At 41.1% G+C, this 12,241-nt stretch overlaps 1 protein-coding gene across 2 annotated transcripts in view; it reads left to right on the plus strand.

Annotated features, from left to right (window-relative positions):
- Positions 1 to 12,241, plus strand: part of LAMA2 (laminin subunit alpha 2) — a 1,085,231-nt gene that overhangs the window by 991,070 nt on the left and 81,920 nt on the right. For both annotated transcript variants that reach the window (XM_040429125.1, XM_040429126.1), the window contains exons 47-49: positions 8,229 to 8,385; positions 11,183 to 11,307; positions 11,634 to 11,796. In XM_040429125.1, the coding sequence (XP_040285059.1) occupies positions 8,229 to 8,385; positions 11,183 to 11,307; positions 11,634 to 11,796 (445 nt within the window). The remainder of the gene's footprint in view (positions 1 to 8,228; positions 8,386 to 11,182; positions 11,308 to 11,633; positions 11,797 to 12,241) is intronic.

Consider the following 12,241-nt stretch of genomic DNA (forward strand, 5'->3'; position numbering starts at 1 on the left):
ACAATATGTTAAAAATGCATAAAAATGAGTTACACTGCATAAATAGGACTACATTCCATGAGTATATGAAGCAAGTACATGTATAAATAGAGGGTCTGTAGACAGTCTCAAGCACAGTTCATTTCATGAAATGCCTATCTTCCACAAGTAGGACTGCCTTCTGGGACACGAGTGGAATGAGCCATATAATTAAACAGTGAGTTGATTGAGTAGTTTCCATATACACCTGAACTAGGTATTTGGAGATTGGTTCCCTTTTCTGATAAATGGGCAAGTGACACAAAGGAGCACCACCCCCAGACAAAGGCAGTTGTCTAAATACACGTTTGGGTGGACCATTCCCATTCTGATTTCATCAGTAACAATGGTTTATTACCTTTGTATTAAATCTGGTCAATGTTTGGCTCATTCTTTGTGATATTTACTTTGTGGAATATTTGCTTCTTACTATTACCATTTATTATCCTGTTTTTAATAACCTTGGTACATATGCACTTTTTCTTTAATTGAGGTTATTTAATAAATGTGACAAACCTGACCCAGATATATCATTCAGTGTCACAGTCAGCCTATATTTGTGATGTAGGCCCTGCTCAATCGTGCAGGTTTTTTTTCTCAAGAAACCTGTTGCAAAGTTTCTTCTTTTAATAATAAGTGTAGTAAATCTGACCAGACATATCTTGCAGCATTACAGTTAATATATACAGTATTTTTGCTGCAACATATGGTTTTGTGTCCAATTGTGTGTTTTGTTTAAAAAAAAATATTGCAAATTTTATTTAAAAAATGTCATCCATCACAGTGTACCTAATCTAATGATCTAATATCACGAGTCTGTTATATTGTACTGGACTGCTCAGCGTTAAAGTGTGATTTCTCTATTTAACTTGGCTTCAAAATGTCTGGTGAACAGCAATGTGGCCATGGGTGGGTAATGGAAAAACAAAAAACCCATGCCACATCATCCACAAGTGAGAATCTGGATGGCTGTAGTAGTGCAAGCAGCAGCACAGTCGGCACCAGCCGCCCGTCCAATAGATGTAGCAGGCCACAGTTATCCCTGCTGATGACAGATTATTATTGCAGACTGGAAGGCTTACTCATCATCTCAGTCACTGCAAGAGATGTTGATGCTTGATATAAAAAAAAAAAACTGTCAGGGACAGATCTGCTTCTAGTGTGGTCAGCTTTGGAAACGGTGATGCAACTGATTGTGTCTCAAAATGTCAGACCTATCGTAAGCTCAACTGGTGATAGCTCTGTGCAGGTATTACTTTTATAGAAATTATTGTCCACAGTGGCTGCAGACAACACTATTGCAGTGTGTGAAAGCTCTGCCGAATAAAAATAAGCCACGGGCGCTCAAGCCCTACTGTAGGAACTACATGAGATGGCATCACCTGATCCAGCGGACAAAGCAAACTGGCCAGCAATCAGAAAATTTCTGTCCTCTGTCCACCTTTTCTCTGTCATCATTCTAGCAACCAGGCCACATACACAAGCAGTACAGCATCATTGTTCTCATCATCATCACCATTAACTACTGCTTCTCTTGCTCAGACTATTTTTCCCTCTTATCCTCTGCTCCATAGTCAGTCAACCATAATGGAATTTGTGGGCAGGAAACAATAATACACATGCAACAGTCTGCTTGTGTGGAAAATGAACTCCCACCTGACCAAGTTGTCTGTTGTGCAGTCGCTGCCACACCACTGTCTTTAGGAAATGGGCATGCACTCATCCTCAATTGAAGATACCTAGCCACCATTATTTCTCCAAAAAGCCATCCCTACCTTGTAATCTTACATGGTGGAGAACATGGGCCACCTCTTGGAATTGTAGCAGTGCAGAAAGTTGCAAGTCACTATGGATGTGTACAGCAGGTGTTATGGCCATGGACAGTATATGTCTCTCATGGCCTGAACTAATGAAGTCGCATGAAGGAGGAAGTGGAGGAAAATGAGGATGAGGCGCTTTTACTGGAGGAAGATTTAGTAGTGCAAGGGGACATGGAGTTTTCTCAAGCACAGTTAGAGGACAAGGCAGAGGCTTGTTATGGCATGCATGCTGCTGCTGATGACGACAACACTGTCTGTGACCAACCATCTAAGTGCAGCCGTCATTTCTTAATGTTTACACCTGAGCAGAGCCTGAAACAACTGCTCAGGCTGAAACTTAATGTTTGAGCTTGAGCAAAGATTGAAATAACTGGGTCCATAGGCATGCTGATGAGCATGCCAAGCTGCATGCTTGGTTGATTACGTGCTGACAATCATATTGTTGGCATCATGCAAAGTGAAATCTACTGAATAGCCATGCTTTTAGATCATCACTAGAGAAAAGTTTTAAAAAATTCGATTTGTGGCTAATTACTTTGTCACAAATCGCATTCCATTGTATGTAGTGGGCGCAATGACGGTAAATAATGATCGTGCCACCCCCTATCATTGAACCCCTGTTATGCCGTGTTCAACCATGATCGCAGCATCTGACAGTCACATTAAGGCCTTACAAGGGTTAATCAGGGGTTAAATAAAAAAATACATACTCACCTCATCTATTTGCTTGTAGAGAGGCCGTCACGACCATTTTGATTGAAGAAAACTTGCACGCACTGACGGGATGACATGACCACGTCATCACGCTGCGTGGACGCTCTGACATCATTACTAATGATATCATTGCGCCCGGCCAGCGTGATGACATGGTTACATCATGCGGTAGCACTTGAGAGATTTTGCACATTTTCTTCCTTCAAGATGGCAGCGAAGGCCTCTCCCCAACCAAACGGATGAAGTGAATATGTATTTTATTTTTTTGTTACCGCCATTTCAGGAAAAAATTATTTGTTACCACGAAGCGCCAGGACATTAGGCTTTATGGCAAATCAAATTTTTCCTGAAATTCGTTTTACGTCAATTTGCTGAACACTAATCATATCAACGCAAAATGGGGGAATGTTTTCTTGATATGTAAAGGCAAAAATGTATTAACAGGATACACTCTTTACCCAGCTTCGCTAACAAGATGCCTATTGTACTGTGTCTGACCATGAGACCTCACTTTGCCTCCTGCTGTCTCTGCTACAAGTAAGGCTACTTTCACACCTGCGTTCGGGTGTCCGCTCGTGAGCTCCGTTTGAAGGGGCTCACAAGCGGCCCCGAACGCAGCCGTCCAGCCCTAATGCATTCTCAGTGGATGCGGATCCGCTCAGAATGCATCCGTCTGCCAGCGCTCAGCATCCGCTCCGCTCAGTGAGCGGACACCTGAACGCTGCTTGCAGCGTTCGGGTGTCCGCCTGGCCGTGCGGAGGCAAGCGGATCCGTCCAGACTTACAATGTAAGTCAATAGGGACGGATCCGTTTGAAGATGACACTATATGGCTCAATCTTCAAACGGATCCGCCCCCATTGACTTTCAATGTAAAGTCTGGACGGATCCGCTCAGGCTACTTTCACACTTAGAAATTTTTCTAAGTTATAATGCAAACGGATCCGTTCTGAACGGATGCAAACGTCTGCATTATAGGAGCGGATCCGTCTGAAGAAACATCAGACGGACCCGCTCCGAACGCTAGTGTAAAAGTAGCCTAACATAAGCCACAAATGCCGCACCAACCTAGTGCAACTGATACAAACTGCCTGATTAAGAAGGTTTAGTGTTATCTGTACTGTGCTTTTTGCCTTCAAATACTCTGTCCCCATGGACTTCTGGATCAGTACATTGGAACAGTGGCCAGAACTGCCCAGTTTGATCTCGGTGTACTGTCTTGTCCAACCTCCAATGTACTGTCAGAGAGGGTATTCAGCACGGCAGCTAATGCCATCACGATGGAGTGTACAAAATTGTCCTCCACAAGTGTAGAAAATATTGCATTAGTGAAAATGAATGAACATGGATCTGTGAGAATTTTCACATAACTCTAGCTGATGACAATGAATAGATCTACCAATGCTGACAGTGGCTATTTATGGCCGTCCCAATGATGAAAGGAAAGTCAGACAGTCATAACAGCATTCTATAAAGTAACTGTGTGTAGTAGATATATAAAGCATTACCTCTTCTAATATATAATCAGAGTTTCCTAGCAGATACATTTTTTTATTAAAATCTGGGTCCATCCACCAGCAGCAAGGTGACCTCAATACAGATGGGTACCTAACTCTAAACCTATTTTTATGCCTTTTGTGTGCATCCACTTTCAAGGCCCAGTGATGCCACTGCTGCTATCTGCCTGTCCATCATGTTCCATATTGTAATATTACTATTGCTGCCACAACTGTAGCTCCCTCTAATGCCACTTCTACTTTTAGCCCTACACAGCTTCTGCCTTGATTGTTAGGTTCCATACTGTACTTCTGCTGATTCTGAAAAAGGGAGAATTTTTGGACTGCTTGTTCAGAGCAAGCAATAATTTTTAACCAATACTACCATCTTTTATAATCTGCCCCATTATTAGGGGTTATCCAAAGCTGTAATCTCTCTCCCCCCTACAATGCCCGGGGCCCTCATATAGACAATAATTATCTGGTACCCAACGCCTGTAACCTCCCATATCCCTTCATAGCCGTTGCTGCATCTCCCATCATGCAGATCACAACATCCAACGAAGGGTACAGCAAACAGCAGACCATGATGGAGAAATGGCCCTTTGCGGGTCACCCTGCTATTGGCTGCACCCCCTATCGCCGGGTGTTGTGAACTGCACGATGGGGAGATGCAGCAACGACCGTGGAGGGCACTGTTGGGAGGGGGGTTACAGCTTTAGATAACCCCTTTAAGGAATAATTTATGCACTACTTGTTCAGAATAAGCCATTGCTTCTTCAGATATATTTTTCAAACCTTTTTATTTTTATTTTAGAAAGCATAACACATCCGACAATGCAGTGTGTTAAAACAGGATGTACTTTATTATCTTCAATCATGCATTTACCCATACCCATATATGTCACTATCACTTTGACATTATTGATGCTGGCTTTGCATTAAAGGTGTTGTGCCAATTTTATTTAGTTATCCCTTATCCACAAGTTAACTAGCTCATTTTTGGAGGTTTGACCTATAGGAACCCCACTGATCATGAGAATGGGGGGTCCCATTTCCTCGTTCTGATGGAGACGCAGGTTGTGCATGCACACTGCTGCTCTATTTATTCCCTAGCAGAGCACAGGAGATAGCTAAGTAGAGTGTTGAGTGTTCCACTCTCTGCACTTCATGTCTGTGAACATGTGTTAATTGACTACTCAATTCACTTTTATGGGACTCTCGTAGACAGTGCTCTGTCAGTCCCATAGAAGTGAAAAGAGTGGTGGACCAACATGCATATGCAACAAGCCACAGGGGAGTGTGTGGAGGATTGGATTGGTAGTTGTGGCTCTGAGGGTGGTATTAATAATCACTGTTCAATATCCCCTGTGTCGCTTCCATAGGGCCATGTAGTGACTAGAGGGTGCACCCTTTCTTCCCCGCCTTAATGGTCTACAGTTGGCAGGGTGCAAGGCAGAAGGGCATACGCAGAGGCTGATGGATGATGGAGTCAATAACCAGGCCCACAAGTTTCAATAAATAAAGTTTTTTCTTTACTGAATTGAAGATAGGAGTGGTAGTACATACAGCAGCAAAAGGCACAGTTCCAAAGTATATCATGGTATAATGTTCTCCCAATATCAGCATATAGGCAGCAACAATGATGATAGTTGTAATACTCCCTGCTCTCCTTCAAAGGACACTTTGCAGTATCTCCACAATAACCACTGGTATGCAATTATAGTCCCTATCTGCAATTTCAAGACTAAAGGATGCAGATATTTAGATATGAATAGGCAGTCCTTACCACAGCAGTAACGTCTCATGCCAAAAACGAGCAAATACCATGCTATCTGAATCTTGCACAGCCTGTTAGGTTCTAGACCTTCTAATCTCCTTCTCTCAGGGGTACTTTGGTAGTGAAGTTTCTTTTTTGGCAGCTGCAGCCTCAGAGACTGAGGTTCTCTGAGCTTGGGCCCGGTCTCCAGGAACTTTTACAAACACGTCCTTCCTGTAGCTTTCCTCAGACTAGACTACTCAATACTAACTTGGAGCGGACATGGTCCATAACCCCATTAACCTAAAGAGTATGCTAATTAGTTAACAGTTTAGTTGCCTATATATTGCTATTAAGTACTCAAAAAACACCATAAATTACAACATTTAAGCCAATAACATTGCATTAACCCTTTCAGCTTTAGTTAACTGTTGGCAGTATTCCTACTGGGGTACTGCATATACTAATGGTCCACTCAGAGAAGGAACTCTGGGACATCTTGTTCTTGGGATCACAGAAAGTCCCACCAGTGCAATTTTTGTGTAAAATATTGATTTTAAAAAGTATAAAAATATCCACCTTCTGTGAATCTGACCAATGGTAATGGGGCTATTTGTGTTATTGTATATGTAGCAGCCTTCCAGGAGAGAAGTAGGGAAGAGAGGATGAGAGTGCTAGCTGAGGCCCAAAGGTAGTAGTCACCCTCCCTGGCTCCCCTGGGCCCCTCACAATTATGGAGGCAGTGCACTCTGGTTCCCTTTGGGCACACCGTGGTATTGGGGTTCTCCTGCCTGGTGGTAGTGCAAGGCAGGGTCCCCATGACACATTGCAAAGTGATGAAGAGCCATGGAAATGCAGGTGTTGGTACAGTACAATGATAAGTCGATTTTGCAATAAACAACAGTTCTTTACTCTCAATAAAGTTCAAATACAGTAGATTCAGCCTTTATCATGCATGGACTGGCAGATCATAAAGATGTATCCCAGCTTCCACAGTTGTCACAGTTCTAAAGGCTGCAAATGTGGTAGACAGGCCTATATGTTAGCCAGTCTTCCAATATATGTACTTTCTCTCTCTGTTCAGCCACAGGAGTGCAATATAGCTCATTCTGTATCTCTCAATCTCTTTACTTGTCTGAAAATTCAGAATTACAAATGCCCAACTGCAGGGCATAGTTTTCTTAGCAGATGTCCAGACTGTTTTCAAAGTATGTCAGGGTTCCTATTCTCTCAGACAAGGTGCTTTGGAGTCTAGAAGCTGTATGCAGGTTACCTCCAAAGACATTTTGGCTTGTACCTTCTCTAAATGGCTGGAACACTCCAATATAGTCCCAATTGCTCCTCAGAGGCTAGTGTAAAGCTTTGTCTCTAAAGCTGGCTGATTAATTTCCCCAGGGCTGCTTCTGCTTCTTTTTCTCACAGTATTCTATTTACTCTCCTTTAGACTGAGTGCCTAAGGGGAGAGTGAAGCAGCCTTAACTAGCAGCTTTAACTAAGGCTGATTAAAATGCACAATATCATATCTCCTACATATCTTTAACCCTTTATACAGTGGGCTACTAGCCACTTCATGTTTCTGTTTGCTTGTGCTCAGCTTCTTTCAAAGTCACTAAAATACAACCTGTTTTGCACAGACAAAAATGTAACTGACCATGGTACTAAAGGTGTTGTCCTGCCTTTACTAAATGGTGGACTGGCCATGACTAGCTGATAGGTAGGGCTACAACCCTGGAGTCCTGTTTGGTGGGTTGATGTCCTAAGGACACTGTTGATGTCCTAATCTGAGGACAGTTCATCACTTAGTAAAGGCTGGACAACCCTTTTACTAAGGTCATGGTTCAGAGTGGGTGAACAACTGGAAAGTGAAAAACATTTTTAACTGGCTTTAGGGCCCTTGATAATGTATGCCACTGTCAATCTGTAATAATGCTAAAGAATTAACGAGTCATTAGCTTAGACATTTATCTGAATTTTGTGTAATACACAATAATGGCAATTATCAAAATTCAGATAAGGAACCAATTTCTCCATATGCAGGTGGGGTGCAAAAAGACTTGCTAGTCATCTATGTTCCAGATCCGAGCTCACTTCTCTATTTCTTCTGGTCCCAACTGGACAGGAAGTGTGATGTGCTGTCTACATGCATGTAATTCAATATCCTCAGCTATGACATCTACATAGTACATGACCACTGATTGTTCGGCAATGGTGACATGCATGTAGACAGCATGTCACACTTGTTGTCAATTGGGGACCGGAAATGGAGAATGGAGTTCGGCATTAGAACAGAAGCACTGGTGACTGGTGAGTCTTCTTTTTAACCCTTTTGCCCTGTCTACACAAATGAAGAGGGATTTCCAGGATTGAACAACCCCTTTAATGGATGCATATCTATTCGCTGATATCCTTAATTTTTCTTGCAGGTCAGGAATCAATGGAACAATTTCAGTGCAGGCATTTGATGGTCCTAAAGCAAGTATTGTGCCCAGTATATACAGCTCTACTTCACAGCCTGGTTATACTATTCTGGATGTTGATGGACATGAACTATTTGTTGGTGGCTTGACTGGAAAAATAAAGGTTAGGTGTAAATTATATATTAAATAGATGTACAAGTACAGGATGAACTTAATAATGCACTTTGTCTCTATCGTTGCATAAATATAAATATATAAGTATAAAGGAGTGCATACTATAGAGGTGGCTATATGACTGCTATGGAACTCTGTCTCCTTCCTTGGTTATCTGTTCTTATTTAATGAGGAGAAACTATACAAAACATTACCTCAAGTTCATGGAAAGCGTGTGGAGGGCGAACCACCAGGCTGTATTGGCCTAGTTGGCAAGATTTACACCACTGGCATCAGTGTAATAAAAGCAGGAGACTTCATTAATCTTTTTTACTATACTTACTATTTACTATACTTTTACTATATTACACTGTTAGGGCATAATAGAAGCCTCTTAAGCCTACTACTGGGCCCTCAAGGAGCCTCAGTATACAAATCCTGATGTTGTCTAACATTATTATGTTGTTTGCAACAGTAGTGAATAGGACTTGAGAACGAGGAGCGGTATGTTAATAGAGGAAGTCTGGCCTGGGCTCTAAATTTATATTTATTGGTCTGGGTCAGAAATAATTATGATGTCTAGTCTGGTGTCTAAATAAATTTAGGGGTCTGGTGTCTACAGAAAGGTGAATGTTTTATTTTTTTTGTTTTTAGCACACGGCTGTTCTTTTTTTAATTAGGCCAAAAAAAAACTTTCGTTTATAGGCCTGGTCTGGGGTATAAATTAAGTTAGGGGTCTGGATTTAATTTAAAGCTTGGTTTGGGGTCCACATTTATTTTAAGATCTGGATCTGGAAAATGCTTCTAGAAGAGATTTGCTCTGTGCATATGAAACCCAATGTAGAATGCTATTGTTTTTTAATTCATACAAAAGACAAAACAAAATCCATAAACCTCTTGTTCTTACATTTAAAGTCAGATGCACACCAAGGTATAGAAAATGCCCTGTGTACCTTTAGTCCTATTCAGGCGCCTGTCAGTTATAAATACATTTCAGATGGCCTAGTAATTGATGGGGTCATAGTGTTAGATTTAGTTTAAAAATCGAGGCACATTTTAATTTAAAATTAAAAACTGTGCTAAAATAAACAGCTCACAAAGAGAAAGAATAGACCAACATATCATTAATAAAGAGTATATTTAGCAAAAAATTGAGAATTCCTAGTAGGTACAAAGTGTAATACAAATTATATAAAAAAGGCTACTTAGCTTTTTAATCCCCCCACCGGTTCGGTGTAGACGTTCCAGTGATCCCCTTGGTTTTTGCTGGGTGACATGTGATAACTGCAGCCAATCAGTGGCCTCAGTGATCTCCTAACTTCCGTTGATTTATAACATTTGTGACCAAGTCTTCTCAGACTTGTCTTGAAGCAATTTCTAGAATGATCCTAAATTAAGGACGAGAGAATCGGTTGGTAATGAACTGGGTTCATTACGAATTTCACAAAAATTAGCTTTCCAGGTTCACTTCAGACAAATCCAGTAAAACATCGCTCATCAGCATTTTACTACACATGTTGGGAGGGAAAAAGTACGAGGGAGGAAGAAGGACTCTATACCCTGAGAGAAAGTGGGTGGAGGCCTTTCCTTGTTTGGCTCACAGGCTGACAGACAGCCTGGATGAGCCAGTCAGTGGGGCAGCAAGCAGTCCTTGCAGAACGACTAGAACGTCATTCTGTGTTGGTCTGCATATGAGGGTGCATGGGTGTAGCAGTCTGTAGCAGAAAATGATCTTAGGGACAGTGTACAGTCACAATCAAGCTTCTAAAATAAATTTAAGGGTCTGGTGTCTACATTATGTTAAGAGTTGGGGTATGGTTTGGGATCTGAATTAAAGTTTGTTAAGCCTATTAAAAAAAATATATACTGAGGCAGATGTATCAAACTGGTGTAAAGTAGAACTGGCTTAGTTGCCCATAGCAACCAAAAAGATTCCAACTTTCATTTTCCAAAGGAGCTGTAAAAAATTAAAGGTGGAATCTGAAATGTTGCTGTGGGCAACTAAGCCAGTTCTACTTTACAGATAGTTTGATAAATCTCCCCCACTGTGTTCAACAATTAGAAAAAAAAACAGCCACTTTTTAAAGCATTGCTCAGTTTCATTGCAGGTCATGTGTGCAAAATCAGCATGTCAGTACCAATGAGGTTCTCTTCTTGCACATGTGACTACAGAGGCCACTGATTGGTTGCAGTACTGGTGTGACCAAGAATGTCTCCCTGTCACTTTTAGCCTGACATGGACAGAGCCACAGTGTTGGAACTGAATACGTTTTGAAAGGAGAGTGTTTTTTTTTGTTTTGTTTTTGCACACAGTCCTCCTGCCATTGATTTTTATTTAGGCCAAACAACCCCTTTAGTTTGGAGGCCTGGTCTGGGGTATAAATTAAGTAGGGGTCTGGATTTTCTTTAGGGCTTGATCTAGGGTCTGCATTTATTTTAGCATCTGGACTGTGGTCTGAATTAATCTTGGAGTCTGATCTTGAGTTTTAAACTGTTTAGGGTCTGGTCTGTATTTGATGCCTCTACCTCTCAACATTTTTTTTCTTGTTATGTGGCTGATAGTTGGCATTATGTCCCACTCCCAACATGTTCTTATCATTATTTAGGTCAAGCTGGAGGTTTAACAGAGGTTTTTTTGCTCTTTGCTTATTTTTACTGCAGTTTGGTTGGCAAGTGTGCCCTCACCTTAATTTTTCTTGAATCTGATGTCCCTGATGATATCATACTTATATGTGCTGTATTGTATATTTGTAAACCCTCTTTAAGCATGACTAAAACCCCTACATTACAATTACTGCCACTGACAGAAGGCTGATGCTGTTAAAGTAACAACATTTACCGGCTGCATGGGAGAAACGTTTTTCGATGGCAAGCCAATTGGATTGTGGAATTACAGAGACAGAGAAGGTGACTGCAAAGGATGCAGTGTAAGGTAATTTATGTTACCGTATGTTGTGTTATTCTCTTTTCGTTTCATGGATTCCATATGCATTTATTTTTATCCTGGAAACCCCTTTAATGGTAGGGTATGGGCCAAAATATAATGTCAAATATTATTTGCTTTGTATCAAATTATTAATTTTATTCATCTGAGATTGTTTTTATGCCAGTAATATAATAATTAGCTGAGGATTGTCCAAAATGCCAACTTGGGCTCCATAGATGGTCCCTGTCCTCCTATAGTTTTTTCTATGAATGTGGGTACTGACTGTTTAAAAATTGCATGCTTTTAATGACATCATTTTCTTTGTTTCATAGCCCACAGGTGGCTGATAGTGAAGGAACTGTCCAATTTGATGGAGATGGATATGCACTTGTCAACCGCCCTGTTCGCTGGAACCCTAATATTTCCACTATCATGTTCAAATTTAAAACATTTTCCTCAAGCGCCTTGCTAATGTACCTGGCAACAAGTGACTTGGTAAGACACAAAAGAGTAATAGCTTAAAAAATTATTTAAAGGGGTTGTCACTTCAGTAAGTGGCATTTATTATGTAGAGGAAGTTAATACAAGCCACTTAGTAATGTATTGTGATTGTCCATATTGCTCCCTTCTCTGGCTGAATTCATTTTACCATCACATTATACACTGCTCGTTTCCATGGTTACAGACCACCCTGCAATCCATCAGTGGTGGTCGTGCTTGCACACTATAGGAAAAAGCATCAGCCTCTCTGGTGGCCTGGACCATGGAAGCACACATAGGCTGATGCTTTTTCCTATGTTGTGCAAGCACGACCACCACTGATGGATTGCAGAATGGTCTGTTACCATGGAAACGAGCAGTGTATAATGTGATTGAAAAATGAATCCAGCCAGCAAAGCCAAATGGATAATAGCAGTACATTAAAAAGTGTCTTGTATTA

Source organism: Bufo bufo, chromosome 4, assembly GCF_905171765.1.
Source record: "Bufo bufo chromosome 4, aBufBuf1.1, whole genome shotgun sequence".
Lineage (NCBI taxonomy): Eukaryota > Metazoa > Chordata > Amphibia > Anura > Bufonidae > Bufo > Bufo bufo.